The 13,214-nt window shown below is 49.5% G+C and overlaps 1 protein-coding gene across 3 annotated transcripts in view; it reads left to right on the top strand.

Moving 5' to 3' along the window:
• The window catches only part of XYLT1 (xylosyltransferase 1), a 334,192-nt gene that overhangs the window by 270,783 nt on the left and 50,195 nt on the right, over window positions 1-13,214 (top strand). For all 3 annotated transcript variants that reach the window (XM_021086555.1, XM_021086556.1, XM_021086557.1), the window contains exon 6: window positions 12,397-12,477. In XM_021086555.1, coding sequence (XP_020942214.1) covers window positions 12,397-12,477 — 81 coding nt within the window. The remainder of the gene's footprint in view (window positions 1-12,396; window positions 12,478-13,214) is intronic.

Below are 13,214 nucleotides of genomic sequence, written 5' to 3'. Positions count from 1 at the left end.
CTGTGACTAGTCTTGCTAGTCCCATTCAGGTTTTTTTTTTGAACATCTGTTTTCAGTTCTTCTGGGGTTTATGGTAGCTTTTTAACATGTGTGGTTCAGCTAAGAGAGGAAAAGGCATCACTTCTCATAGAGATGCACTCTCAATCATCACTGTTTCTCCGGCACCTAGAACAGTACTTGACACATAGTAGATGTGGCGTGAGTATCTGTTGAATGGATGTCTTATAATCCCAAACAGTGAAATATTCAAGGACTTAGCCCTGAAAATAACCCACCAATGATGGATGAACTAGTACCAGCACCTTTCCAGCATAGCCCTGGGTGAATAGGTCTTTGGAATAGTCTCAGGTGACATTCCTTAAGCAAACCATTTTTTTTTTTTTCTTTAAGAAACCCTGTATCAGCCGCTAAAAGCAAAGAGAGAGCTGGGCTAAGTAAACATGTCAGTAATACCTGTCAATGAATAACCTTTACCCAAGGAGCAGGAGGCATAAGTTCATAGATAATCAAATAAAAGCCAGGCTAAGGATGCAATAATGCCATTCTCGGCAACATGGGGAGACCTAGAGATTCTCGTACTAAGTGGAGTAAGTCAGAAAGAGAAAGACAAATACCATACGATGCCAGTTATATGTGGAATCTAAAAGATGGCATAAATGAACTTATCTACGAAACAGAAGCAGACTCAGACCCCGAGAACAGACTTGTGCTTGCCAAGGGGGAGGGAGGTGGGGGAGGGATGGACTGAGGGTTTGGGGTGCGCAGATGCAGTTATCCGTAGAAGGGATAAACCACAGGGTCTTCCTGTGTAGCCCAGGGACCTCTATTCCATGTCTTGTGGTAAGCCAAACTGGAAAAGTACTGTGTACGACTGATTGTATGACTGAGTTACTTTGCTGTGCGGTAGACATTAACACAACACTGTTCTCAATAAAAAATTAAATAGGGAGCTCCCATTGTTGCAGAAATAAATCCGACCAGTATCCAGGAGGCTGCAGGTTCAATACCTGGCCTCGCTCAGTGAGTTAAGGATCTGGCGTTGCCGTGAGCTGTGGTGTAGGGTGCAGACACTGTTCTGATCTGGCGTTGCTGTGGCTGTGGTGTAGGCTGGCAGCTATAGTTCCAATTGGCCCCCTAGCCTGGGAGCCTCTGTATGCTGTGGGTGTGGCCCTAAAAAGACAAAAAAATAAAAATAAAACCCCCAACAGTGTAGCTGGCAGTGGCTCATCTCTGACAAGGGAGCCGTCCTGAGGGACCAGCCATCCAGGGCTGGCCCAGACGCAGCTGGAGAACCACTGAGCTGTGCAATAAGTTCTCTTTTCAAACCATTTCCAAAGTTTTCTGTCTCCAAGAATTGCCATATGTCTACCTCAGAGCCTGTGTTCTCCATTCAAACGGGCTCATTTCCTTTTTTTTTTTTTTTTTTTTGAAATAACACAGACAGCCTTGGAACTCTGTGGGTAAAGAAAACAGCATATCCGGATCCTCCAGAATCTCTCTTTGGAGCCAAGAATCTGTGTCTGCTTGAGGTTTGCAGGGGTGGCTACAGCATTTGTTTTTCCATGGAGGAGGTGTGGCTTCTCTTCTGTGTGGCAATGCCTCTTGACCTTGTTCCAATACAGACAGGCCGGTGACCTTGGCATGCTCAGGGAAAGTCAGCCATTCCTCTGAGCTATGTTTCATCCCAGGGCTGAAATCTGAAATGACCTAACCCCGATGGGCTGGGAGATGGAGGTCCTTGGTGTGTCCTGCCCACAGCAGAATGCAAACTTCAATCTCAGAGAAGTAATAATAACAGCAGTAATAACAGCTAATGCTTTCGCCTTCTGTGAGCTAAGCTACTCAACCTCGAGTCGATCCCTGTTGCTCTCCCCCGCCCACCAGTCACTATCCCACTTCTGAAACCAGTTTCTGTATTAACCAGGATTGTTCAGTTGCAAACAACGGTTAACGTTCTTAGTTCATTTCATCCTCATAGCAGCACTATGAAGGGTACGTATTGTTATCCTCAGTTTTAAAGAGGAGGAACTTGAGTTTCGGGGGGCTGAAATGACCTGCCCAGGGCCACCCAGCTCATAAGTGGTGAAACCGGAACGTGAACCTACATGTCTCCGCATTGTCATAACCACTCCACATACGGATGCGTTCATGTTGGTGCCTTAGGGACCCCTTCCTGGGGACACAGAATGGATAAACAGTTATGCTAAGTCACTGCCATCATTCGAGCAAACCCAGGGGAATATGGAATCCTGTCAGACATCTCTTTGTAGCCATACCCGCAGAAGGAAAGTTGCAAGTATCAATACAGTTCAGTGTGGTTTAATGCTCATTTCAACTCCAGCCCTGGCCAGGTGAACAGACGCTGAGCCAGCTCTTGCCAAAAAAAACAAGCAGGAGTTGACCTGGCAAAGATGTAGGAAGGGGGTCCCCAAGCACAGGGGACAGCACGGAAAGGCCCTCATTCTAGAACGCAACACACGTGTGCAGGGCCGTTTCTGTGGGCGGCTCTGCGATGGGCATAAGGACCCAAAGAGAAAGAGCTGTGTGGCTGCTAGAATCTGCCCTGTTTCAGACCTGTGCTGGATGCTGGGAAGATGGAGACGGAGCAGACAAGGTCCTCGAGGGAGCTTTCCGTCAAGGAACTAGAACATATGTAATTTCTGCTAGTGATGGGAGCACAGGCACGTAAGGTTTAAAATGTCACATTTTGGATGATCGCTAAGGGATGGGAATGCCTTTCCTCCAACATTTCTTAGCAACTTCCTTCCGAAAGCTCCCATTTACCCCTGCTATGGACCAGGCACTGTGTGGGCCGTACTCCCAACCCACAGGCAGCTCAGAGACCACTGCCTTCCCCACTTTGCAGATTAGAAGACTAAGCCTTGGCGAGCTTGCTCAAAATCAAACTGCCAGAAAGCGGCAAAGATCCTAGTGAAATTTCCTGCGAACGCCTCTCTAAAAACAGCTTTCATTGCAGCCTGGTTTTGGCCTTCCCCCTTCAATCACATTTCCTTGTGAGATTCAGTCTTTCGATGTCCTGCAAAGGAGGCCTTGTCTTGTCTCCCCCAAAACCAAATCAAATAACTGGCTGTAATCAGTCGTCGTAAAGGGATGCAGAATTTAGTTAACCCAAGGTTCTGCTCAGGTGAGCTGTCTCCTGGCACAGGAGGACAACTAGATTTCAGAGAATTCAAATACAATCAAATAAGACACCACACACACACACACACACACACACACACACACACACACGGCCAAATGGCAATTCACTTCTCCATTCAGGATTCCAGCAGTGTTCTTGGATCCGGCTTGGCCTCTGGGTGCTGATTCTTGTCAGTTACAGATGTCTGGCGGAAGAATTGACATCTGGAGAAAGAGTTGACGGGTTAAGAGTTTCCGCTGATGGCACGTCAGATAAACTGCCTCTTAGAATGGCTTTTGTATGCGTACCAGGAAAAAACGTGTGTCTTGTAAATGTTTCTGTGAATGCGTTGAGGCTTTGAGAAATGGTTTTGCCAGTTCCTGTAAATGCAACGAGCATGCTTTCGTTCTGCCTTGTTTTCGCCAGTAACGAAAAGAGAAATCCAATGAAAAGCATTTGGGTTTTATTATCCAGGTTGGTGATCTAGTTTGCACTCTGCCTGTGGGGAGGGGAGGAGCCATCCCCCGGTGTCTCCAGAATGCCCCTGGTATTTCACCATTTCACCCGCTACCCCCCAAATTTCCCAGTTTGTCTACCTTCCCCAGGATCCCCGCTACTAAAGGGCAGGGACCATGCCCGCCTTACCCACTGCGGTTCCAGGGGTCTGGCAAAGCCTTAGAGTTACAGAAGCGCACAGAACATGTAGAAAAGTTCGCGTGGCCCCAGAGACTGAGCAGGCAGGACCAGCTCACGAACCACTGTGTAGCCTTGCTAGGAGTTAGGACATCGTCCCGTAGGAGAGGGAGAGTCACAGAGGACATTAAGCAGAAGAGAGGGCACGAGCCGACTTATGTCTTAGATCTTAGGACTGCGTCCCAGAGGATGGATTAGAGCCGAGTGTGGAAGCTGGGGCGGCATTTGGTCCAGGTCACTTTTCCTCAGGTGCCCAGCTGTGGCTGCAGGTATGCCCACGGGATCCAGGGCAAATGACAGCATCCAGCCTTCCCTGTATCCCAGCACTTGGGGCCTCACTGTGAGCTGCGACTGCATTTGAACCTGGGGTTGCCTTCTCTGATCTCCAGTGGTCTGGGCTCTTGCCTCTTCTTCAGAGAACCTCGAACGTACCCTCTCCTCTCGTGGTTCTAGAATTCTGCCCTCCCCAAGAGACTTCCTAGCAGACAAGAAGGCTTCGGTAAGCTCCGAGCATGAACCATCTGGAGAGTGTCGAGGGCAGCGACAGCAGTGTCTCTCCCCAACCCCCATAAGAAATAAGCTTTGTGGGGAAATGGGTCAGAATCTATTCACAAGATGGAATGCAGTGCGGGGAACCAGGTGACTGGGGTCAGATTTTAGACCAGCACCCCAGAAAGGCCCACACCCCAGAGCTGATCTGATCCCTCAGCTCTTGATGGGCGACACACGTTCCACAGCGATCCTCTTGGAAGGATGTGGGAGGCTTCAGAAGGTGGCTGCTGTTCCCCGTGCTTATTTCCTGGCTCTCTTCCTAACACCAGCATTCATTCTTGCAACCTAGTCACCCCCAGGAACCTAGGATTGGAAAGAGGTCAGACTCTGGACCCAGGGTGCCAAGGTCTGAATTTCTGCTCCCTCTTTGAAGACTTTGGCTGCACTGTTACACCTGCATGTCCCACTCTATCCACATACCAACTAGTACCTGCTTGATAGGGTTGCTGTGAAATTAAAAGATGTGAGGGAGCAGTTTGCACTTGGTAGGCGACATCAGAGATGTTTTCTGCCAGCCTTGTTATCAAGTGTTTTCTCATTGCCCCAACTCAGAGATGCAGGGAACAGCATTCCTGGCAGAGGGAATGGCATGGCAAAGGCGCAGATGTAGACGTGAATGAAGATGCTCTCTGCCTTTGTGGACTGATCCCCTCCCATGGGGCAGGTGCTGTGCTGGGCTCGGCAGCCACATCCGTGAGCCCCACCTGCTGGCACTCCCCTCGAGCACTCGTTAAACATGCCAGTGAATAACTGCTGAGCACCTCCTGTGTGTCAGGTCCCAGAGGAACAGAACAGAATGAGACGCCACACCTGCTCGCCTCATGACTATAGCCAGGCTCCTAAAAAGTACCATCCAAGGTGCCCGACTGAAAATCCCAGGACTGTTAGAGACAGATGGGCAGCTGCTCCAGATGGGTACTGGAGACGCTAGTTCTCTGCACCCCTTGCTACCAGACGGAAGATTCATTCGGGTCCCACTGATTGCTGGTACCATGGGGAGAGCAGAAGGGGCCTGGCCAGCCTGCTCCAGAAGCTCGCCAGCCCCCCCCTGCCCCATCCCCCACTCCATCACGGTCACAATTTCCTTCTCCCTCTTCACACTGCTGGTAGCTGGCTGGTTTGGTTCCTGTGAAATGATGTGAGCTCCAGCCATGCCCTTGACTTCTGAAGCAGCCTCAGTCCATGCAGTGTAGCTTTCTGAAAGCCAAGAGGGACTAAAACATGCCCTTTGCATGTACAATTCTACATCTAGACAGCTACTCCTCCAGAATCCTACCCACCCACATACAGAAAAATAAACGTGCAAGGATGTTCATAGGAGCAGTGAACATCCCTGGGCAGGGCAGGGGAGGGAGGAAGCAACCGAAATGTCCATCCCTAGGGAACTGGCTGTGCCCGTCTACACGCCAAGGATTCCATGCAGCCATTAAAAGGATGAAGGCTGGAGTTCCCATCGTGGCTCAGCAGAAACGAATCTGACTAGCATCCATGAGGATGCAGATTTGATCCCTGACCTCCCTGAGTGGGTTAAGGACACAGTGTGAGCTGTGGTATAGGTCACAGACACAGCTTGGATCTGGCATGGCTGTGGCTGTGGCTATGGCCTCTGATTCGACCCCTAGCCTGGGAATCTCCATATGCCGCAGGTGCGGCCCTGAAGGAAAAAAAAAAAAAAAAAAGATGAAGGCTTCCTATAGGAGCTGATTAAACAGAACAGTAGTATACACCATTACACTGAAAACTCCCATACAGGAGTTCCCCTGTGGCACAGCAGGTTAAGGATCTGGTATTGTTGCTGCTGTGGCTTGGGTTCCATCCCTGGCCAGGGAACTTCTACATGCCCCGGGCGTGGCCAAAAATAAATAAAGAAACAAAACCCAAAAATCAACAGGAAAAAAGCCACAAACATGCGTGTTCCCGTTTCTGTGATAAAAAAAAATTCATGCAAATACCATGGCATCTGCTTCATAGGGTCGTCATGAGGGATAAGTGGGTTAAAAGGTGTGAAATTAATCGCGGGTTAAGAGGTGCTTAGAACAGTGTCTGACCCATATTGTATGCATTCAAGTGTCAGATACCTCATTGCCACTGCCCTTAGTTCATTCTCTATCTTGCTGTAGCCTGAGTTCCATAATCATAATTTTAAAAACACAGGAAAGCGTTATACTTGGCCTTCTCACGGTCAAGGTTTTCTGTGCCCTTGGACTTCATCGTAGAAGGATGGGGGAGGCCTGTTCTCCTGGGGTCACACATCCCTCGGCAGATCCATGTGCCTGGGGTCATGAACTCATCTTGATTTGCTCAAAACTCTGTTTTGTGTGTGGTTTTTTGTTTGTTTGTTTGTTTGTTTGTTTTGGCCTCACCCAGAGCATAGGAAAATTCCTGGGCCCGGGATCGAATTCGAACCGCAGCTGTGACCTACGAGCTAGATCCTTAACCCCCTGTGCCCCCTGTGTCTGATTTTAAAATGAAAGATTGGAGTTTCTGTTACGGCTCAGTGGTAATGAACCCCAGCAGCATCCAAGGATCCGGTGTTGCCGTGAGCCGTGGTGCAGGTTGCAGAGGCAGCTCGGATCCCATGTTGCTATGGCTGTGGTGTAGGCCAGCAGCTACAGCTCCAATTCGACCCCTAGCCTGGGAACCTCCACGTGCCGCAGGTGTGGCTCTAAAAAGACAAAATAAATGAAATGAAGTGGAAAATTCTGTGTTGTGGGCCTTAGCCCTGGGTACCCCAGGGCAGTCAACCAGTCTCGACTTCGGTGGACCAGTTGCTTTAGGAGGAATACAGACAAGGAGTCATTATTGTTTTTTACATGGGATGGGTTAAAAAAATAAAATAAAATGGCACAGCAGAATGGAATATTATTTAGCCTTTAAAAGGATAGAAATTGTGACACATGCCACCGCATAGATGAATCTTAAGGACATTGTGTGAAGTGAAAGAAGCCAATCACCAAACGATAAATACTGTATTATCCATTTACATGTGGTTTCTAGAGTTTGACTTCTCCATTGCCGGGGTGGGGGGAATGGGGAGTCATTTAATGGATTCAGAATCTCAGTTTTGCAAGATGAAAAGAGTTCCAAAGATGAATGGTGGTGATGGCTGCACAATATGAGGTCCTTAATTTAAACTGTACACTTAAAATGGTTAAGGTGGCAGATTTTAGGTGTATTTCACCACAATTTAAAATTTGAAAGAAAGGAGTTCCCGTCATGGCACAGTGGTTAACGAATCCGACTAGGAACCATGAGGTTGCGGGTTCGATCCCTGCCCTTGCTCAGTGGGTTAACCATCCGGCGTTGCCGTGAGCTGTGGTGTAGGTTGCAGACTTGGCTCGGATCCTGTGTTGCTGTGGCTCTGGCGTAGGCTGGCAGCTACAGCTCCATTTAGACCCCTAGCCTGGGAACTTCCATATGCTGCGGGAGCAGCCCAAGAAATGACAAGACAAAAAAAAAAAAAAAAAAAAAAAAGACAAAAAAAAAATTTTTTAAATAAAATAAAATTTGAAAGAAAGAGCTACACCGACTAGCGCAAATATTGTTGCATAGGGTAATGCTAAGGTGGTGTTTTTTAATACTATAAGAATAAAGATTTTGGAGTTCCACTGTGGCTCAATGGGATCAGTGGCATCTGGGGAGTACTGGGACGCAGGTTCGATCCCCAGCCCAACACAGTGGATTAAGGATACGGTGTTGCCACAGCTGCAGCTTGGGTCAAGACTGTGGCTCAGACCTGATCCCTGGCCTGGAAAATCTATATACCACAGGGTGGCTAAAAATGGGAAAGAAAAAAAAAGAATTAAGATTTTATTAAGCTTGTAAGTTGCATCAGTAGCATTTACCATCAGCCATGAGCACCTCTTTGAGCATCTTAGCATCCTGTATCCCAAGAGGGGAGCCAGGGCACAGCACGGTGGGCAGGAGGGACTCAGAGGAGGGCAGTGGGCTCTGTGTTGGGCTCCTTCCAAGTGAGGCCAGGCAGGCCCCGGCCCATCCTTGCCCTGCCACACGCTGCCAGCAGGGAGGCTAGGCTGGGACTGTGCTTCTGGGCACCCAGGGGCCCGGGAGGGGGGCCTCTTCCTCCTGTGTGCCTTTGTGTCCAAATCTGCACATCAGACATACCTGGCAGTATGGTGGCCCTCTGGGAGCCAGTTCCTACTCTGACACCACCTGGGAGATCGGAGACACGTCCCTTCTATGGGGCACTTCCTCTGTGGAACATTGGTGGGTTAACTTGCACCTCTTCCAAGTTCAAACCAGGTTGGGTCTTTATGCCGCCATCCTCCGTTCAAAATGTCTTAAGCTTCTGATGCTCATGGTGGCAATAAGCATACTATTAAATAGCAGTTAACCTTGATCAAGGCCTTACTATGAGCCGGATGCCACCGCATGGGTCTTCCATGCATTATTTTCTTTAATACGCCCAACACCTGAGGCTTATTGAGATGAAAGTAACTTGCCTGAAGTCTGAGCTCTCAGGAAGGGACCGTGGGGAGAAGATGAAGAAGGAAAGAGGAAGAGAATTAAGTACCAATATTCATGCTTGACTTAAAGCCGTGCTTCCTAAACTGTAAAGGGCACACGCGTCACCTGGGAGTCTTGTTCAAAAGTGCATTTTAGCTCAGTAGGTCTTGGGCGGAACCCGGAGTGGGGCATGTCTCATAGCAGGGAGCTGATGCTGCGAGTCCAAAGACCAGGCTCTGAATGAGGAGGCATTGGAGCAGCTGTGTGTTTTCTTTGGTACCTGGGATGAAATTCATTCATTGTCCTGTGTTCATTCATCCATTCATTCATGTGTATAAGCCATCTCGTAGCAAAGAACATGAGTTTTGCATTTGGAACCAGGATCGGGACCTTTTTAACTAAATGGGCATTTCTCTGTGTCTCAGCTGCCCGTCTGTAAAATGGGAATGAAACGCACATTACGGAGACTCTTTGTGCATATCCCATGCAATAAATCATAGCAAAGGTCTGTGCTGGGGCTTAAGGCATCGTGGACGTTCCATACCTGGTGGTGGCCCGTGAGTTCATTTTACTCTTCATGTATGTATTCCTTTCAACCTAGGACCCTATATGGTTCCAATGAGTTTATTTACATTAAAGTAAATGTATTTATTAAAACAAAATATTTATCATCATATTGATTTCTGTACATATTTCCGCAACGATGTCCCAGTGGCTCTAAAGACGCCAGCCATGGGGCCCGGGGTCCCCATCATGAATCGAAAGAACTAGCGTAAACGCATCCTGGGATAATTTCCACAAAAGGTGGGAGGCACTTGAGCAGCAAGACTCGACGCGCGGGATTAGCTGCGGGAACCACTTGGCAAATGACTCCACCAGGAAGGAAGAGTGAGAACTGCATGTAATGGGGAGCGAGCCGAAGAGAGCCGGGAACTGGGTGAAATGACAACAGATCGCAAGCTGTTAATTATCCAAAGGGAACTAAATATTATGCAGGCAATTACTGACAGGCGTCTGAAAGCCACAATAGAGAAAGCTGGTCCTTAGCCGAATTCCATCTCCCCTGCAGAAGGGCTGGGGCGGGGGTGGCGGGCAGGCTCTTCACCCAGGGAAAGGGAGGCAGGGGAATTCTCCTCCCTGCCATCCAGCCAAGCCAGGACCCTGAGCTGGGCTTTGCAAATCGGCTTTATCCACAAGCTCTGGGGCCTGGAATCTGCAGCCCCCTCCTCATCCGCCCTCCCTCCCCGAGATGTCATCTTTTGAGAGGATTTCATGTGGAAGCATCGCTAAGTAAATTCGCTAAATGCCTATTCATCCCCGTCAGATGGGGACGCGGTGAAGCGGTAAATGTGAAAATGGCCCCAAGCTCGGGGCCCTGAAAGGCGCTTTCTGGGGCTGCCAGAGGGAGCTGCGGCCACTGACCCTGGGAGGCCTGAGGCTTCGCGAGAGGGAGCCCAGGAGCCCCGGCCCGGCCCCTTCAATCCTCCCACTGAGGCCGCGGAGAGGCCCCTATTTATTATTCCTGCTGCCAGGGACCCATTCAGAGGTTAACTTGTCCCCGTATTCATCAGGACGACAATAATGAACTGTCGAGGAGAGTAGCAAGGGGGCGGTAAATAGGGACGGCTAAGGCGCGGGGATGCGATGGGGCCTCTGGGGTTTGGAGGGAGAGTCTGCTTTCATTTCTTTCACAGGCTGGTTTAGTTTCTGCCTCTCCAGCAACTTCGAGAGGCTTTCTGCCCACAGCTCCTCGTGACCGGGCATGAGGCACGCGTGGGCTTTACCGCTCGCCCGCGGAGATGCTCCAAGTGCAGGCGGACACGTGGGCCAAGCCTTTTGTCTGCATCCCTGGGCTTCACCCCTGCAGGGTCCGCAGGGCTAAGCCTTCTGCGTTTGTGCCTCTGCAGATTTACCTTGTTGCAGGTACGCAGGGTGTTTCCGGCGGCTACCGCCGCTAGAACAGCGAGTTTTGAAGTGGTGTTGATTTCTGCCATAGGAAGGGATGCCGGCAGGGCTCGCTTCCACTGCAGCGTCTCTCAACGGCTCTGTCCCCCTCCGCTGGAACCACGAGTTGGTCAACAGGAGTTGTCCAATCAGAGAGCAGGGCTTGGGGTGGCGCGACTGCGGCTGATGCAGGGAAAGGAAGGAGGGGATGAGGGATGGGGGCGGCCAGGAGCAGAGCAGCTTGCATTTATTGTGCACTTACTATATGCCCTTTAAGTCCACTTTTACCCATCACTATGTAGCCTACTGTGTGCAGAGCAGTCAGGTGAAGGCTGCCACTCAGGTTAAATGACTCACCCCAGGACACACGGCCAGGTCAGGAGTGGAGCTGGGATCTGTCCCCAGACCTTGCTGCTTCTAGAGCCGAGGCATCGTTTCTAAGGCACCCACCTACCCCTCCCCCCAAAAAGGTCTGGCCTCCATTCTGATCTCAGGGGTGCACCTTCCCCTTCTCTTCCCATGTGAAACAGTGGTTAACCCTTTCCTTCTAAGTAAAAACCTCTGAGCTGAGAAGCTGGATGATAAAGGAGCTGTCACTTGAGCACCGTTTACCTGTTTGGGTTTATTCAGCATAAGAGGCGACTGCATTTCTGGCAGATGGAGACCCGTGTGACTGCCTTTTAAAATACTGTCACAGCTGTATGCACAAGCTGATTAGCTGTGACTCCACTGCTAGTGTTGAGATTGATGGTGATAAATTTGGGATAACAATGCTGGGAACGATACCACTCGTTTGTATCACACTTCACATTTCTTAAAGCTCTCTCCATCAGTAGCCCAGGGGTTACGGAGGACTTGGTATTCATTCATTCATTTGCTCATTCGCTCATTCCTCAAAATGCACTTGAAGGAGGAGTCAGTTCAAACTCATCTTCGCCTTGAGTCATCATTCATCCCACACACATTAATGTTCTTCCTCTTATGTGCCCATGATGAACAAGTGTGATTAGGTTCTGTCCTCAGGGAGCTTGCATTTTAATGTAATCAAATTTGGCCCTTTCAGATGGTGATAAGATCACGATGTAACTAGAGTGATATGATAAGGGTGGAGGTGGGAAGGCAGGTGCTACTTTAGTCTGGGTGGCCAAAAAGCCTCTCTGAAGAGGTGACGTTTGAAAGGAGACCCGGATGACAAGAGTAGACATGAGATATGGGGCAGGAATTCCCAGGCACAGCAAGTGCAAAGGCCCTGAGGTTGCTCAGAATCTGGCATTGAGGTGTTCGCCGATGCCTTACTATTTGCCAAGGCCAGCGCTGGGCACTAGAGATACCAAAGCAGATGAGATACCTCGCCTGTTCTCAGGGAGTTCACAACATATGGAGTATGTAGGAGAGAAGCACACCGCACGGTCGGGGGGGGGGTCCATTTGAGTGTCCTGTGGTGAGCTCAGTGGTGGCAGCCCTTGAAAGAAGATGCTTTATTCATCTGCCTGGTATTGGAGGGGACCTGCTTTCTGTGACAAAGAGGGGAGCTGGGACTCAAAAATCTCCATGGTCTCTGGGAGACCCTGACTTTCCTCTTGGTTTGTTTTCCACAGGACAAATGACCAGCTGGTGGCATTTCTCTCTCGATACCGAGACATGAATTTCTTGAAGTCACATGGCCGGGACAATGCAAGGTAGTGTAATCCTCCCACATCCGTGTGCAAAAGGTAACTGGGGATTCATTCTAGGCTGGTTTGCTGCAGCCAGAGAGGAGTTGAGGGTGGGAGAGAGGATTGGCACAGGTGGACCTTGGCCCCTTCTGTGTAGGATCTGAAGTGATCTCTCCGGGAGGTCCCATCCTGCTCAGCAGAAAGGAATCTGACTAGGATCCATGAGGATGCAGGTTTGATCCCTGGCCTCACTCAGTGGGTTAAGGATCCTGCATTGCCGTGAGCTGTGGTGTAGGTTGCAGGCATGGCTTGCAGACACGGTAGGCCAGCGGCTACAGCTCCAATTCGATCTCTAAGCCTGGGAACCTCTATATGCTGCAGGTGCGACCCTAAAAAGAAAAAAATAAAAAAAATTTTTTTAATTAAAAAAAAAAATGAAGTGATCTCTTCTGCCAGCCAGGAACAGAGGTAACAGTGACTGTGTCTCTGTGTCATAGGCTTTTACATCATTTTTTCCCCAAAGCTCTATCATGAGTCCATTATCTCATGGAGTTCCCATCGTGGCTCACTGGAAATGAATCTGACTAGTATCCATGAGGACGTAGGGTCAATCCCTGGCCTTGCTCAGTGGGTTAAGAATCCTGCGTTGCTGTGGCTGTGGTTGTAGGCCAGCAGTTACAGCTCCAATTCGAACCCTAACCTGGGAACCTCCATCTGCTGCAGGTGCAGCCCTAAAAAGACAAAAAGAAAAAAAAAAAAAG

This window comes from Sus scrofa, chromosome 3 (genome assembly GCF_000003025.6).
Source record: "Sus scrofa isolate TJ Tabasco breed Duroc chromosome 3, Sscrofa11.1, whole genome shotgun sequence".
NCBI lineage: Eukaryota > Metazoa > Chordata > Mammalia > Artiodactyla > Suidae > Sus > Sus scrofa.
Note: the sequence above shows the minus strand (reverse complement) of the source record. Positions and strands in the feature narration are given on the sequence as shown.